The 18,121-nt window shown below is 41.1% G+C and overlaps 1 protein-coding gene across 2 annotated transcripts in view; it reads right to left on the bottom strand.

Moving 5' to 3' along the window:
* gna12a (guanine nucleotide binding protein (G protein) alpha 12a) overlaps window positions 1-18,121 on the bottom strand; it is a 49,413-nt gene that overhangs the window by 4,662 nt on the left and 26,630 nt on the right. For both annotated transcript variants that reach the window (XR_001858087.2, XM_017703201.2), the window contains exon 3: window positions 558-608. Coding sequence is in view for 1 of the 2 variants with exons in the window: in XM_017703201.2 (XP_017558690.1) it covers window positions 558-608 (51 nt within the window). In the remaining variant the exon portion in view is untranslated. The remainder of the gene's footprint in view (window positions 1-557; window positions 609-18,121) is intronic.

Genomic DNA, 18,121 nt, shown 5'->3' with positions numbered 1-18,121 from the left:
AAACACATCCAGCACTCTTGCTCTTTAGCGCTCATCTGAGACTGGAGCTACATGTTTTCTTATCCGAGCTCCTGGCAACCCCTGCGTCACACTTACTAATCTTGTTCCACAGCACACCATGAGAGGGCAAAGATCTTCACCATGCTCAGGATATCCACACTGTTACTGCCACCCTGCCTAGTAGTAGACTTTAGTGTGTTATTAAGGTCTCATCTGAGCACAACTGGCTTTATCTATCTATTTATCATCTCAAAGTAAAGCGTACTGTCCTAGAATCAGTTCGTGATCCCGTCCATAAATGTTTTCTTCAGCATGCAGAGGACAACACAAATGGGCCTAACCAGTGGACAGAGAAAAACATGTACAGAGTGCCCAGACAGTCCTCTTCTGATAACAATCCTCAAAACAGACTGTATAATCTTAGATATGTCTGGGAAGAACTGACCAGAGAAAGTGCTTTTTGGAAGTGCACTGGAAAACATCCATCATTGCACAGTTTAACAGGATATCATGAAGCAACTAGGACCATTTAGAAGTGCTGAGGCATCATGACTCACCAATTGCCCAATGCGATCCAAGTTGTCCAGGAAATACTTCACCGATTCGCTCTGTAAAAAGAATAACCACAGAAATAGAATTGTCATTCAGTGCTTTTCAAATTGGGTAGCAGAACAGAAAACAACACACAATACAGTTCAGAATCTGAGTGGATCAAGTCCCATCTCATAATTTCAGTTACAGAAGGCAATTTAAGTCCACAGCTATTTTCTGCAATTAAACCACATCCAAATGAACATCTTTAGCCTCAAGACAACAGTGGATAAGCACAGACGGCAACAAGCTGAAAAACACAATCAAGCTTACAATGTCATTTATTTGAAAAAGTCCCTTTTAAATATCTCAGCAAAACAGAAAGGGGGCACAATCAGGCCCCTCCAAAGCTGTTCTAATTCGGGAATGGAAAGTCTGGAACTAACAGGATGTTCCTATCTTTGTCTGAGAATTAGGCTGAATACTCCTAAAAAATATTGCCCATCAGCAGAACCTCAAATACAAAGAGCTAAAGCTAAATAGACAGATATACAGTCAGGTCCATAACAATTTTGACTCAATTTTACACCACCTCAACTGATTTGAAATGAAGCAGTCAAGGTTTTCTTCACCATGGAAGGAATTCTGTGATCATTCACTTTAAGTGTCTTTTGTGGTCTTCTAGGCCTTTGGGTGTTAATTAGCTCACTAGTACATTCCTTCTTCTTAAAAATGAACCTAACTGTTGATTTGGCAACTCCTAAAGTTTCTGCCATCTCTCTGAGAGGTTTGTTTTGTTTTTTTGTCAGTATAAAGATGGCCCTCTTCACGTGCATCCACTCCTCTCTGGACTGCATACTGAGATTTACTATGAACAGCTACCAAATGCATATTCAACAGATATCGGAAACTTCAGACGTTTTATCTCCATAATCTGTCACAAAATAATGAGGGATCAGGCCACAGCTGGCCATGAAAATGTTTATCAGTCAACTGTCCAATTACTTTTAAACCTGTGAAAATAGAGGGAATATGTAAAAATGGCTCTAAATCCTAAAAGGTTAATGTAACATTTTTGTTAAACCCCTTGAATTAAAGCTGAAAGTCTACATGTCCATTACATTCAATTCAAATCCATTGTGAGGGCGTACAGAGGCAAACTCACAAAAATTGTCACTGTCCAAATACTTATGAACCCAACTGTATAGTGCAATATCATCTGAAGACGAAAGCAAGCAAGCGCACTCCACTGATGCAGGTAACGAAGACATAAACAATGTGTAAAGTCAAATGAGTAGTTCTCAAACTCCTTTAGCCTCTACATTTGGTTAAGTGCTCTACGTATTTGCACATGCGTACATTTAACTTTCATTTATTTCAACTTTGCACATACTGTACATTTTTACTTTTACTATTTACTACTGTTTTTAGAGTTATTCTAATATTTTCTTTTTTTATTCTCTTAAGATTATATTTGGTGAATTTCATTGTACAGTGTAACTGCCTGTTCTGCTGTGCATATGACAATAAATCTCTTGAATCTCTTGAATCTTGAAGTAACACATTTTAAAATGGTCACTGCCTTCATTCACATTCTTCTTACATTACAGAAATGCGGCCAAATTTATAAGTCATAATCTCAAAAGAAAAAATGAAAATCAATATAACCCTACTGCTGGGATAGGCTCCAGCTCCCCCCCGCGACCCTGACTTAGAAGTGGCTTAGAAAATGGATGGATGGATGGATGAATATAACCCTGTGGTTTTAGTTGTACTGGTAAAATCATCACTGATAATGATGACTTTTTTGGCTGCAGCACTACTGGGACTTAAAACCTCCCAATGATAGAGCAAAACCCAACAGGAGTTGTTCCCTGTTTAACTATATAACAGTGGGTTGAGAAGCTTAAATGTGGGTAGGGCAGCTTAAATGTATATTCAAGTAAAAGTATTACTACATTGGTAAAACAATGACTCAAGTAGAAGTAAAAGTACCATACCAAAAAAAAAACCTTTAGTATTTAATAACTTTTAGAACTGCAGTGGAACCTCCACCCAGCATCTATCAGCTTAGGAACTGAAGTTTGTAGGCCCAATTCTTCTCTTCTTGGGATTATTTTGGCCTATAATAAATGCTAAACTTCCAAAGTCAGTGCAGAGGCTGTCAGCAATATAGCATAATGCAATTCAACAAAAAAAGGAATTTGTATATAAATAATGGCTAAAATGTGACTGAGTAAAAAGTAGATTCCTTTACTCACTAACACACTAGAGTAGAAGCAAAAGTGTAGTTCACAGCCTCCCACCTCACAGCAACGTAGGATGAACTGATAACAAAACACCATCTTGGTTTACATAACAAACTAATGAAAATGAATAAATATTAAAGGTGTTGAACAGTCAGTGTTCTAGGCAGCTCCTTTCACCACTGCTTCAATATTTGTATTATTAAAACTACAATATGTAAGATTTGGGGATTTGGAGACCTCTTTGGTGGAAATGTGTAATTGCACGCAATTTGTAAAAAACATTTTGTAATGTGGTTTGCGCTTTGGACCCCTTCCCCAAGCGGACCATTCTGATGATTGCGAGTATGTTGTTTTCAAAAAGAGAAGTATTCAAAAAGAACTCAAAACATTGTGAAAGACGTGTCTTCCAAGTATGAATTTTCTACTGTTGTCATCATTGTCATCTTTTATCAGTACAATGTTGATTTTGCATTCAAGACCTACATATCGAGTCAGACCTTCTTTCCGAGCCTGTAAATGTGATCTTAATTTGTAAAAATGCTTGCAAAATTCGACATCTCTGACCTTTAAGTGATTATTTCAGGCTTTGTAGGGAGACTCACAGCAGTGCATGAACCCTATACAATAGCGTATTTTTTTCTGCTGACAGTAATCCTAAACTCTTACATAGTGCAGCTTTCTGCTTCTTGATTTGATTGTGACAATTCAAAAACTATTAGAATCTAAAATTAAAAATGTTAATTTTTAGTAAAAGTAAATTTATATCAGTCAATATTAGTGGTTTTTCGGAATGATTAGCCCGTTAAAATCCGTATGGTCCACAGTATGTTCACATTAGTCATGCTCTAACCTTTACAAACTCCAGGAAATATCCTATAAAGCATACCTCTGTGATCATAAAGCAGTACATCTTGTTGGGGGCATTACGGTCTCTCATGTTCATTCTTATAGTTTATACAAGCACTAGGTCAAAGTCCAATGCATAGAAAAAGCAGCCTGAGATGTCCAAGCCCTGGAGAGATAGCAGCCAGAACACTGTGTCAACACTGGCCCCTTCCAAGAATCAATTACCCCTGCTGCCCTAATGAGTACTTACTGCTGATAATTTACTTTTGTTGCCCAACTTTGAAGTTTACTCTGGTTTTCCAGAAAAGACACTTGAACATTGGTGATAACAGAATGGAATACCCAGAACTGACCAAACACAGAAGCTCAAGAAGCTTAACAAAAATTAGTGTTGAATCTTATTTCCTGATGCGTGTGTTTTTTTGTTTGGGTGGTAGACATTGTGGCCTTGGTATTTCACTGGGCATTGTCTGTGAGAGCCAGTTGTGTCCTGTAGTGTGTACATGTGTGTGTGTGTATGTGTGTGTGTGTCGCACAAAGGCCCCTAGGCTGGCCCGCACTCTCAACAGGAAACAGCTGTGTGTGAAAACAGAGGATTAGCAGGATAGCGCCGCCCCTCCGTCACAAGCTGGAGGCCCACACCCCAACCTCATATACACACACATGCACACACACCATCAAGGCCTAGTGCAACACAGGCAGGAAATCGAGCAGATATCTGATAGCAGTGCCTGTGGCTTTTATCAATCCCTCCTTAAAACATGTGCACAGAATAAAAACATTCCTTCTTCTCTTGCAATAATAAAAATCCGGGGCTGTCGTCGAAGTCTTAAACTCCTCGATGGACAGCAGTGCTCGAGGTCAAAGCCCTGCAGTACATCGAGCACAGAGTGCATCTCAAATCTACTCCAGTCCTCAGCCAGGCTGTACAATTCTGATTCAGAATTGGAAATCAATTAAATGAGCATTCGATTTCAACCTTCAAAATAAAAGAGGAGACCACAGTTTTGACCTTTGCAGTTTTCACTTCATCACTGAAGTAATGTAGCGTCAATGTCAGCAGGGTTAGACTGCAGAATTCCTGGTGGTCTGTTATGACAGACATAATCAAAGCAAATACAAACTCAAAGTGTGTTCATATGTTGCTAAGGCAGTTAGAGAATTGGGAGAGAATTGTCAAACCGCTGGTCTGCTATTACAGTCGACATGATGTACAGTTGCCTGCCTATATAAGACAAAGGGGCAAAAAGGGGTTTAGTTCCTGTCTGCTTAAAGTCAACCTGAAATCAAACCAGGCCTTTTTTAGCTTGTTAGTTTATGTTCTTGCTCACATTAAGCACAATTCATTGTGTAATATCATTCAAATAAAGAAATTATATTGTTTCTCTGTAACCACAGATGTGTAGTGATCTCTCTCTTGGTCTGACATTTAGCTGTGTCACTGTGTTACAGCGGGTGGGAAAAACTATGTTAACCAATAATATCTTCATACATGAATGATTTCACTCCTGCCACCAGCCTAATCTACCATTGAGTGAAAAAAACATCAGTATCTCCACTCCCGACAGCACATGCACATATGTCATAAAGACAGCCTCCTTTCTGTCACTTTACTCTCTCACTTATGGCCTTTGAACCATTCGTAAAACAATGCTTTCTGAGTTATTTTAGTTTTTATGCTGGTAACCCATGTCTGTGTTAGTAGTTCAAATGTCTGGCAGCACTTGCACTGTTTACTAAAGTTCTCTGCCACGCTGTGAGGCTGCATCACACACACACACACACACACACACACACACACACACACACACACACACACACACACACACACACACACACACAATCCATCTCTTGCTCCCACGTCAGGTATCTGCACTCATACACAGGTTTATTTTACTGATAACCCAAGCTCTTTTTTCTTGAAGTCCTTTTTCTCTTGCTTTTGCCCTGAAAGCGTGGTTAGCCTGCTAACAGGCGGTTTGCCTCGTCTACATCTTATAAAGTAAAAATAATGACCATTTTAAAATTAAAATCAAGCTTCCAACAATTAACAAACTGTGTTACTGAAACTACAAAAATATATATACATCAGAATAGCGATATCCTGTTTCACTTGCAACTACGTAACATTAAGGAAGAAAGATGCTTTCTGATTCACCTTAACTTTAATGTCATGTCTGAAATGGTCCCCTAACCACTATACCCTACACTACACAGAACACTGTTAAAGAGAACCGTTTAGAGGAACAGTTGATACAGGTTTGTGAGCCACAGCAGATTCTGTCACATAAACACTATGAACGTCATGCCACCCATCCAGGATAACGCTGAGTTAGACCGCTCACATGAGAAGAGCTTACTATCTACAAGTCTGAAGAGAGCTCTGTAGAGATACTGCCATTGTAGCTGGGCTCTCCAATCCTACTCAGAGAAGTTCGGCATGATTCTCTAAACCAAACAACGCAGTGTATTATGGGTGTCCCTTATCCACTAGGGTACATTGGTTGTACACTACCTATTGTGGTGCACTGTGGGACTGTTTAAGTGCACTGGATCTTCAGCACTGTGTTTTCAGACACCAGTACAAAATACTCGCTCCAACCTGTCTCTTGGGGCAACAGCTGCAGCATATTGTCACTGTCCAAAACATTCTCCAAAATGGGAACTTTATAGGACAAGGTAAGAATCTTCTTAGGTTTGAATATAAGTTGATGTAAAGAGGTTTTATTCCATGTGATTTCAGAGCATTTCTAGTGGTCTGTTCATCATGACATTTTTACTCAATTAAATGGACAGCTACCATGTTCAAACACACACACACCACTATACCCTACACTATACAGAACACTGTTAAAGAGAACCGTTTAGAGGTTCTCACACACACACACACACACACACACACACACACACACACACACACACACACATTTTCTAAGCCGCTTCTCCCTCAGGGTCATGTTCAAACAAGGCATAAAAATATAAATGAACAAAAAAGGAGATACATGTTTTAGTTTTTTTTGGACAGTGACAATATGCTCAATAACTGGAAATCTGGCTGAACAAATCTGAAACCAAACAGTTTTTACTTAAAGTCAGCTAATGGAAAATGCGACGTAGGCCCTAAACAGTCCCAAGACCCTAGCTGGCTCATCTGTTTGTGTGCATGTCTTCCTTTGTTGTTCCTTTCATTTCTTTGTTTGTTCATCAAACCGGCCATGCCAGCAAATTGTGTGTATAAATTTTGTGCATTTACATCCAGCAGTGAGAATCAGTGAGTAGCCTTAAATGACCTTCCTTAAAGAATCGCCACATATACGCTAGATGTTTTAAGCTAGTCATGGACATAATGGGGTGGTCTGCAACACCAAGTGCTTATATAGCCTTGTTTTGTATATCTCCACTCATGCCTTTGAGTACAAGTCTGTTTCAGTAGTAGGCTGGCAGTCTTGGACAGAAACATGTCGATCCACACTGACACCATAACAATTCTGAGGTCTTGTCAGCAGATTCAGCTGCTTTTTAAGTAGTGTCATCACATTTCTATCATGTATTTTTTGTTCAGACTTTGCTGAATATTTAATATAACACTCAAGTACTTAGTACTATGCCAAGAATATTTAATGTTTTACACTATGTTCCTCAGGACCTCAATAAAAGCTAACTGTTGAGAGGTGAGTGAGCATTAAACACAGAAACCAAAGTCCTCCACTGCTTCAGCTGGGAACTTGTTCTCCTCCAAATAAACACAAGGATGACAAACCCAAATCGATCTTTGGAATCATTACAGCCCTTGTCTTTAGCAGGCATGACGCTAAGCGTTAGCGTCACTGAAAAGCATTGTCAAGGAAGCCTTGTTCCAATCCCTTATGATTCTCGCCCCCTTCTCCTCCGCCTCTTTCCTTTGCTTCGGGTGAGAGAGAGTGCAGTATATGAAACAGCTCACTGCACCCCATCCCACTGGACTAGCTAAAGCCTGACAGGCCTGCAGTGAGTGTGGGAAAGAACATGGCTGCGGACTAGCGGCCCACAGTTGGCGGCATTAGCCTAGAGTACACAAGCCAAGCCCTTGGGTATTCCTGAAGTGAGCAAAAGGGAAAGATGATCAAGCGCAGCCAAGAAAGGGGTTTGATTATATAAAAGGAGGAGGAAGCTGTAACCCCTCCCTCCCCTGCAGTGATCCATATCGCTGGAGCTCATTCTGACCTCCTCCAAATAAACAACACATGGAGGGAGCGCTGAAACACGATCCAATTAAAAGTCCTCCCACATGACCCGCTCAGCTCAGATACAGACCTTAATCACAGATGCTGTGGCCAGGGGGGGTGGGGGGGTGGGCGGTCAGCCTTCTAAACAAAACTTATTCAGAGCCAAACATAAAACTAAGCAGGGGGACACCATTCCTGGAACAAAAGTAAATCCTAATTCTCTCAGCTTCAATTCAAGTGGACACAGTGCCAGCTGTTTCTCAGAAAGTGACTTGGACCACATTTGAGTTGTTTGTTATACATGCATGTTATAGATGTACAGTCTCAATCAAAAGTTTGGACACATCTGAATGTTAACCTGATGTGGAGATGTGGTTTTATGGACTGATGCGTCTACATTTGTAATTGGGATCACTTGGATTGCTAGAAGCAGAAAATGAAACCAACTTCTAAGACTGAACTTTGAATATGTGGTAAAAGATCCCTGCAGGTTTTTCTCTCAAAGAGAATGGCAGCTGCAAAAAAAAAAACACAAATGACGGACACACTAAATGCTGAAAAAGAAATTATATTTAGTTTTTCCAGCTTCTGAGTAATTCTCTGTTCGATGTTTTCTTCTTTTTTTTTAATGCTGAAAAATGATTGACTTGTTTTGAGTGGAAAACCTTTCAAAGTACTGTAGTTCCTCAACAGTGTGCTGCTGTAATGTTCATATCAGACCTCTTGATGAAAAACCTAAAATCTTCGCTTTTTCATTAGGACATGTTAGGATACCATTAAGATATCACTCCCTAGACTCAAAACTCTCAATCGAATAATAGCTCTGCTGGCTGTAACTTCAAATTACTTTACAGTCTTTACAAAAAATCTAGTGTACCATAAAAATATGGCAGCGATTGGTCCACTGAAGCTCTTCTTTTGTGGTTTAGTCCAGAGAGCAGCCCAGATTCTCTTTTGCAGCGACAGCGTCTGCTTCTCTTCTGAGTGAATGTAAATAATCTGAACGCAAAACAAACAGAACTTGATTTCCAGCTCCTTGGAGAGAGATTAATTGTTTGGCTTGGACATAAGAGGAGACGTCCTATTAATCCCCCACATGGAGCTGTGGCACCTTCTCCGCAACTTCCCAGCGCTGCAGGCCTATCCAACTGTGTTGATCTTGCTGTAACTGTAAACCCAGCTCTTTCATCTTTGTGGTCAGCCTTATATTATGTTAGTCCAATAGCAGACCAGTAGAAGGAAAATGGATGAGTATCGGGGAGTTCTACAAACATATCAAAGACTTACACAACATCTGAAATATGTAAACAATCACACAAGCTGTGTTAGTTGCGTAACACAAAGTCATGTGAGCTCTACGCACCTGAGTGTATTAGAAAGAATGGCCGGTTAAAACAGTGGCCAAAAATCGAATATACACGATTGTACCTCAGATGTGCTCGGCCAGCAAGTTCGGCATTCAATTGCTGTTTTAGTTATGCTCAATAGCTAATATAGCTAACAAGCATTGTGCACTATTAGAGAAGGAATCAAACTGATACCAATACTTGGTATCAGAATCAGAATCCTTTATTGATCCCAGAGGGAAATTGATTTATTTATCAGGCTAATATCAGCAGAAAATGCTGTGCTTCTTTAGTTTTGCGCATTAGAACATTAGGAGGTTATTAAAGCTAACAAATAGGAGAGGTTTATGGCTACCCATTAGCCTTGTGCAAACCAGAGATCTGATACCAGGTACCAGTATCAGGTTATATCAGTAGAAAATGCTGTAAGATATCCTGAAGTTGTGATGTGATGTTGTTAGCAGTGTTTTTCTTCCTGTGGGGTAGTAGAGTGTTTGAGTAGTTGGATCTTGATAGCCTACTCTTAAATGTTCATTAAGTGAAGCGCTTCACTTGAAAACAGCTCATTTCAAATCTTAATATTTTTAAAAAAGAAATATTGGATTGATATTGCCCAACACGTAAGTTCTCAATATTGGTATTGGTATCAGAAAAAAACAAGTGCAATCTCACACTTCCTTCAAATCATGTTAAGTTTTTAAGTAAACTCAAATCAACTTGATTGTGTGGTTTTTTAATCTGAATGAAACCGTTATCTAGAAAAATGGACAAGAGTACGGACAGAATTCAGGCTTCAAGATGGCAACTCAACTCAAAGTCACATTTTGGGGACAGTCGTGGGCTGGAGGTTAGGGAACTGGCCCTGTGACCGGAAGGTTGCCGGTTCGATCCCCAGCACCGAAAGTGCATGACTGAGGTGTCCTTCAGCAAGACACCTAACCCCAGGTGCTGTGCTGTCCACTGCTCCAGGCAAGTGTGCTCACTATTGTGTGTACGTGGTGTTGCCAATGGTGACAGTGCTAAGGAAAACCTCCCAAAGAGGAAGAAACCTTGAGAGGAACCAAGACTCAAAAGCGGAACCCATCCTCTTCTGGACGACACCAGATAGCAAACCGCGTTAGTATAAAACAGATATTTGTCTGTGTTTATAGAAGGTGTCAGAAATCACATAAGCAAGTCTAGCTCCCATTACTTGTTAGCTACATTAGCCTTATAGCCTAGTGCAAATTAAGGCAACAACACTTCTGAAGACCATCCTTACTTTCATTAATTGCACTCTGTCTAGTAAGTAATCCCAGGTTAATCAACAAAATTCCACTCCTCATGTCATACTGGCATTCAATGATCCATTATTTGTAAGTGGAGAAAACAAGCCTGCTGGGGCCAGTAAACATTCAGGTTGGAATGCATTTCATCAGGGCTCAGGTTTGTTTTATAATGAGTGATTTTAATGTAGCAGGTTTGTTGAAGGATTGTGCCTGCATAAATAACACAGCCGCTCTCTCTCTCTATCTCTCTCTCTCACTCTCTCTCTCTCTCTCTCTCTCTCACGCGCTCTCGCTCTCTGCTGATATTATAGTCTATAGCTGTGTTCAGAACACCTGGAGTTGAAAGAAAGAACGAAAGAATCCGAGGTTGAAGTTCAACAGTTGCAATCGCACCATGGATGATGGGACAGATGTGTTGCGTTGGTGGAAGGGTCACAGAGGATCTTTTCCTTGCTTGTTAAGCGTTCCCAAACAAGCAAAACCCTTGTAGTTTTTCTGTGCTTAGCAATCAAGGAACGTAGGAGCTGGTCAAGTGGAATCACAAAATCATGGGTATAGCTCAGGGTTGGGTACGTTCAGGTTTTAATGCAGACCTTTTGTGGAGAATGTCATAGCAAATATTTACATTGATATTTTTTAACTCCTACCTTATCAATAACTAATGTAAATTATTCCAGCAGGTCACGAACAACAGAGGTCAACATTCGTCTCTAGGATCGCTATATAGCCTGGTCCACGTTTTCAACATACAGGTCACAAAATAATGTACTCTTTGGATAATGCTAAGTGCTCAGATGCATCATGTGACCTCTTAGATATTAAGCTGGGCTGACAGATTCCCACACTTCTACAGCTGTTTTCCCATAGGAGTTTCTCCTCCCCAACGTGTAAGCCGGTATGGAGGGAAAGTCTGGATGTAGTCCTCGTGGAGGCTGCAGGTCAGACAGGTGCAGGTCAGATGGCCTAGCCATACTCTGGCCCAACAGATGTGCCTGTCCTTCTGTCCGTTTGTCTGTGTTCTCCTGTGACAGATCAGTCTTGAAAGACCCATCTGGACCTGACTTGTGAAGAGGCCACAGCAAACCCCCTCTAACTCAGCTCTACAACTCATTCAGAGAGCCAAACATTCAGAGACACTGAGAGATTCTCTGGAAGGCCTCTCTGTTCCAGATTACTGGTTTCTCTCCAAAGAGCCTAGTTTATCACTGTTCTGGGCTTGTGTATTGTAATTTAGGGTATTGTACTGCCCTGTCTTGTTTAAGTGCATGTGTAGTCTAAGTGCATGTGTAGTCTAAGTCTTGGGCAATACTGTGGGGTCCAGTAAACACTGAGCTTGTCCTGTACGTCACACCAAGGCCCTGAAGGAACATTCCTCGTGCCCTCTTACAAATAAAAAGTGCCAGTGTTCTTTGGAACGATGCAGAAGTAGAACCAATTTTAGCTCTCTCCATATTAATGGTTCTCATTTACAATCTTTGTAAATGAGATGCATAGTGTGAAGATTGTTTTTGAAGGCTGCACTACGTAAGATTTGTTTCACTTTGTTTCACAAACTTTTTTTTTTACAAGAAATCAGGAATATAAGTCATACAGCAGACATGTTTTATCATAACTCAGATTAACAATAAGAACGTTCGTCACTTGCATCCAACAACAAAGATAGCCTAGTGTATCTTTTATATAGAAATAACTGATACATTTCACTGTGTCTAACATGGACATGCATGCGGCGTAACTCCTCTGGCAGCAGAGTTAAACGTTTTTTTTTCCAGATTCTCAGAATGGATTGCCAGCAAGACGCTTGGCTCGAATGGGTTAATTCGGATTTTGTCATGTTATGCAGTATTGTGTAGCTCAGCATCAGAGCATCTTGATTTGGAAGAAATTCACAATTTTGTACACTTTTTATATTTTTGCCCATTAGTGTTCTCTTACCTCAATACCCAGCATGTATTGTGCATATACACATCACATAGCGTTTGGGAATCCCCCAGGGGAATTAAAGAAACGTGATGATTCTGACATTGACATTTGACTTCCTAGAAGTAGCATTAGCTATCTGACTTCTTTCAGCTTTAGCAACAACACAGTCTGCCCTTGTCTGTTTGCTGCCAATCCATTGTAGTTTTTTTAAAAGTTCCTCCCACCTTCAAGACACATCATCAGAAGGGAGTTTTCCTAGCCTTTAAACCAGAAGATTTCACTCTAGAGACTTCTGTGGCACCACTGTAAGATGAGAATAGGCATTTTTGCAACAAATGTGGTAATGGTTGCATTTTTATTTACGACTGGAGTGCCCTTTTAACTCTTGACTCTTTAGCAGCCTCAATCAGGGGAAAACATATCACAGAAAACAATATGAGAAATAACTCTCACAGTTGTCATTCCAATGGCTCAATTCTACCCTGTTAGCTGAATGCATGACCGTGCCATTGAATACAGTATGTCATACACTGAGCAACCTGTGCTGGAGGAGACGTCCACACCAGACAGCCTGATAACTCACATTCATGGAATGTCAGTGACACCTGTCGGAATCTACTGTTGGTCAACAAAGCACAAAACGAGTTACACTAGCCGCAGCCTTTCTGCTCCCCCCGGCTATGCTGTCGCCTCACTTACAAACAAGTCTGAGGAGCGTGTATTCGCGACAGGAAACAGGGACGTCTCCTGACTCAGACTGTCTGTCCCCTTAGAGCACTGAAGGTGTCCTGTCCCACTTCTCTCTCTGCCTCTTCCAGACTCCCCCCATCTCTATCTTATCCTCCTGCCTGATGGAAGCCCCTGAGGGACATTAACTGTAGACAGGCCTGGAAACAAATGGCTGATGCCTGGAACTAAAATGGGCGAGAGGGCAATAGACAAAAAAGAGCAAATGAGCAAAACAGCCAAAAACAACAAAGACAGGTGATGATTTTCAACAACAGCAAAAACTCCTCTTCCACACGGCCATTCCCCAGGGGCAGAGCTGGAGAAAACAACCCACTTGCCATCTATTTCACAAGGGCTTATAACTTAATATCAACAGCTAATCCTTACGCTTTATCCCTAGCCGCTTTCTCGTGGACATGAAAGGACCGGCAGAGTGGGGGTCTCGTGCTCCAACCAAGGTAGAGACAGGAATCATAAGGTTAACTTTAAAAAGCCTCCCAGAGCCCATCACTCCTTAATAATCCTCTCTGAAGTACTGTGAACGCTAAACGTTTATTTTGCCTCACATTGTCCTGTGAAAAGCACACAGACAAACACAGCAGAGCTGAATGATACTGGGGGAAAGTCACAGTGTGATATTTTAGTTGTTTTGGCAATAATATCGCTGTATGTGTAAAACAGAAATGTTTCCATGCCTCAGGGAAGGGGAACTTATGCAGCTTAATTTTCTGTTTAGACAAAAATCCATATTGCAATCACCATCCAATTAGTCATTTGAAAATACCTGTTGACCTTTAGAGTGTGTCTAGCTTTCATGATGAATGGACCAAAAAAAAAAAATCCTGGTCCCACTGACGTGCATTAAAAGTAAAGTACGTTTTTTGCTTCTCCTGTAAAGTTATCATTTTGCAGATACGAGGTTTTGTTCTGACAGCAGCGATATGTATCTCAATCATGTCATAGTTAAAGACTGCCCTGCATTTTATTTTATATAAAATAACTGACATTTGTTGGTTCATCCAAACACCAAAAGAACATCTGTGATGGATCAGGGTGCTTACAGTGCACAAAAACACTCAGTGATTATTTAGAGGTCTGTTCCCATATCGCACACATTGTGAAGACCACTGTCATGATACTGATTCAGGATAGTACATTGTGCGGCCCTAATACACATTGAAAAAGAAAGCAAGTCATGGTTCTTTTTACAGTCTGGTGCAAAGCTGGCCAAACGTCTTGGCCATGTGGGACGAGTTGTTATCTGACATGTGAGCCCAAAGCCACAAGATAGCAAAAAACCTACATAATGTGTCCATAGCTGTACTGGTTCTGGTGCTATACTAAGAGTGGACGTTGTGATAAAAATATACATGAAATAACATGAAACATTTTGACAAGACCAAATTTTACTTCATGAGGTTTGCAAACCAACAAACAAGCAGTGCACATTTTAAGTGCAATGAATGAAATGATTAATCAATTGCTAAAATAAGACAATGGCATTATGACCTTACAAGCAGTTTATGAACTTCTGATACACTAGCTATTGTTTACAGGCTCTCTATAGCTGGTCTAATATGTTTTGATACCTACTGTTGTAACCCTGGATACCCATAATGTACTCAGAAAGGTGCAACATTACAACAAATATTAGTATTATTATGATAAAATGTGATATTACCCATCCATAAGCAGTTTTAAAAGTCAGAATGGCTTATCAAAAGTCTTTTCACATCTAATCTGGACTGCTCTGAAAAGTAACTAGTGTACAGTTAAGGCCTCAACACACTGGTTAGAATTCAGCTCAACTGCAGACACAGCAGGGAGAAATAACCTTGACAGATTGCTCAAGCCTATAATCTTTAGTCAGAGAATGTCAGGGCTATATGAGCGACTGTCAGGACCATATCAAGTTTCAGCAATAGCTAAGAAGTAGTTAGGCTAAGTCGTACTATAATGACCTAGATAGGAGCAGACAGACAGATAGGAGAGTGGAGGAGCGCTCCAAAACGAGTGTGGATTTATAGCTCATGACAGAGGCTGTCTGCAGATAGTAAATGACACCCGACAGAGCTGGGAGTGAAGCAGGGCTGAAAGCTCTGGTGACACCTCTCATAGTCACATGCCATTCTGCCCCGTCACTTCCACTGCTCATCTAGAATGGGGGAGAAAGTGCTGGCGTAGGATATGAAGCCAACATACAACACGGCTAAAAGAATAAAGGCCATAAGAAGTAGGAAGGCACCAACATGGACATTTTAGGCACATGGGAATAATATATAATTCCATGCTTCCAATCACGGATGGTGATCATCTGAATTAAAATAAATATTGTGTAGTCTTTTTAAATCGTTCCAAAGTTAATTAGTGGAAGAACAGTGTGCTTATCTGCACACCCACAACAAGGCCCACTTATTTACATCATAGGCTAATCAAACTGATACTGATAATTAATGCAATTCTCTATTGATAGTGTAGTGACATGCATGGCATCATTCAAGCCTAAAATAAAGTACAGCAAACTGAGTCTGAATACAGTATTAAGTAAATTTATTTATTTATTAAGTAAATCAAATAATTTAAGGAATGTTTTGGACAATTATCAAATTTATACAATTTTCTGCTTACCCCAGATGTAGTCAATCAGTCAAGACATGCTTGGTGTCATGCTTGTATTTTGCTGCTTTATTTCAGCGACTCTGATGTACTCTGAACTAGGGCTGAACATTTTTTTTTGTTCTTGAAGCTTGAACATGAAATGCCTTGTGGCAGACTGCCAGTTCATGAGCTCCATCTCATTAGATTACAATTAAACACTTAAAACAACACTGATTAATCTTCTCCTTCTTTCGGCTGCTCCCTTTAGGGGTCGCCACAGAGAATCATCTGCTCCATCTTGCACTATCCACTGCCTCCTATACTTTTACACCAACCATGTCCACCTTCACTACATCCATAAACCTTCTCTGAGGTCTACCTCTTCTCCTTCTACCCGGCAGCTCCATCTCCAACATTCTTTGCCCAATATATCCACTATTCCTCCTCAACACATGTCCAAGCCATCTCAACCTGGCCTCTCTGGCTTTATCTACAAACTGCTCCACCTTCACTGTCCCTCTGATCTGCTCATTTCTAATCTTGTCCATCCTTGTCACTCCCAACGAAAATCTCAGCATCTTCATCTCCGCCACCTCCAGCTCAGCCTCCTGTCTTTTAGACAGAGCCACAGTCTCCAAACCATACATCATAGCAGGACGCGCTACTGTCTTGTAAACCTTCCCTTTCACTCTTGCTGCTATCCTTCTGTCACACATCAGCCCTGACACCCGTCTCCACCCACTCCATCCTGCCTGCACCCTCTTCTTCACCTCTTTTCTACACTGTCCAACACTGATTAATCAAAAATATAAACAAAATCAAGCCTTGCTCGGACTTCAACCAAGTGTCTGTTGTTGAGAAAATGAAACAATAAAAACCACACGGGTGGTGGGAGCACAGCTAATCAGTTTCTGCACATCCCAAGAGGGCAGAACTGCAAAGCCAGTTTGAGGTGTACCCCTTGGCAGTGAGACATCAGAACCCACTCTCTTATTTATGGCAACACTTTATTTGGAAAAATACAGCATGTTACATAACCATAGTCCAAATATAGCAAAATGTGCAAGTTTGCTGGCATTAGCATCCTGCCCTGCCCAATTTAGGAAGCACTGTGATGTCCCGTAACTGCTTCAAAGGAATTAGAAAAGGCTATCCAAAACAACAGATAAACAACTGAGATTAATTAAGGACATGAGCCAGACGTCTGATACCTGGAGTTGGAATAAACATTAAAGTTTAGTGCCAATAATTTGCTGTGTCATCTGCTGACTCAGCAAACCACTCGAAGAGAGTCAGAATCCAAGAAATGAAAAGTTCAATATCCATTAATTACATCCCTCTGCTTGCCATTAAAACGACAATCTTGTTTTCATCTTAGCCAAACTAATTAAACAAATGGTGCCTAAAAAGCCTCTGGACAAATCAACCCATGATTAAGTTTAGTAATTAACTGTGATTCCATGTGACCTTTGCATGACCTTGGGTCAAGGCTGCTTTCTCCTTTCTGTTTCACACACGCTGCATTGACCTGTGATTGCCCCTGCTCGGCCGAGGCTGGCTAGGCTGGATATATGTCTGGCCGTCTTCCGGGGTGGAGTGTTTTCCCTTGGCCTTGTGCTGCCTGGGAGTTAGTGGGGCAACAATGGTCCATTATTTACCATAGCCTCAGTCATGAGAGAAAAGCGAAAGAACTGGAGAGCAATGTCTTCTCATGGCTTAAGACTCTCTGACTACTGCTTATCACACACACACACACATTCACGCATATGCTCGGAGATGGATTTCCTTTAATTACAGAGTGTGTTAAAACCAAGCTGTTATTGACTCAGCACACTCCGCTCCAGTGGCCAGTAACGCCGCCACATCCTGCAGAGGGGAATCCAAACAAAGTTCAATACAGCAGTTATTGACACAAGTGTGGCAGCAGAGCCAGTAGTGCGCAAAGTTGCCCAATACAAGACCTGGAAAACAAGATGATACAGCATACAGTGCCAACCACCTGTAAAGGAATAAATAGAGATGTTCACTGACAACATGACACCTGTGAAAGCAAACGTACCCTTGAAGGAGTGGCACTGTCTCATTAGAGTGGGATTGTGGTGGAAGAGTGTTCTCTGGGGGCTATGTTGGAGCTGGCTGTGGGGCTATGAAAAGGTGGGTCCCAGGAGGGCTGAGCTGCAGCTCCTCAGGAATGCGAGCCGCTTATCAGTCTGTTCCTTGGAGGAGCATTGAGTTTCTACTGCGGGCCACTGCTCCCAGCCAGCTCTGCACACAAATACACCCTTCCTTTGGACACATTCCCTTTATTTACTTTGGACTGTTCACCTAACAACATCAAACATTTCGATCAGGCTCCACCTTCTGCTGGGTAAATAAAGGACTGAGAGTCAGTGAAATGGTCTACTGAGGATGTCTTCAAATCCAAA

Source organism: Pygocentrus nattereri, chromosome 27 (genome assembly GCF_015220715.1).
Source record: "Pygocentrus nattereri isolate fPygNat1 chromosome 27, fPygNat1.pri, whole genome shotgun sequence".
NCBI classification, from domain to species: Eukaryota; Metazoa; Chordata; class Actinopteri; order Characiformes; family Serrasalmidae; genus Pygocentrus; species Pygocentrus nattereri.
Note: the sequence above shows the minus strand (reverse complement) of the source record. Positions and strands in the feature narration are given on the sequence as shown.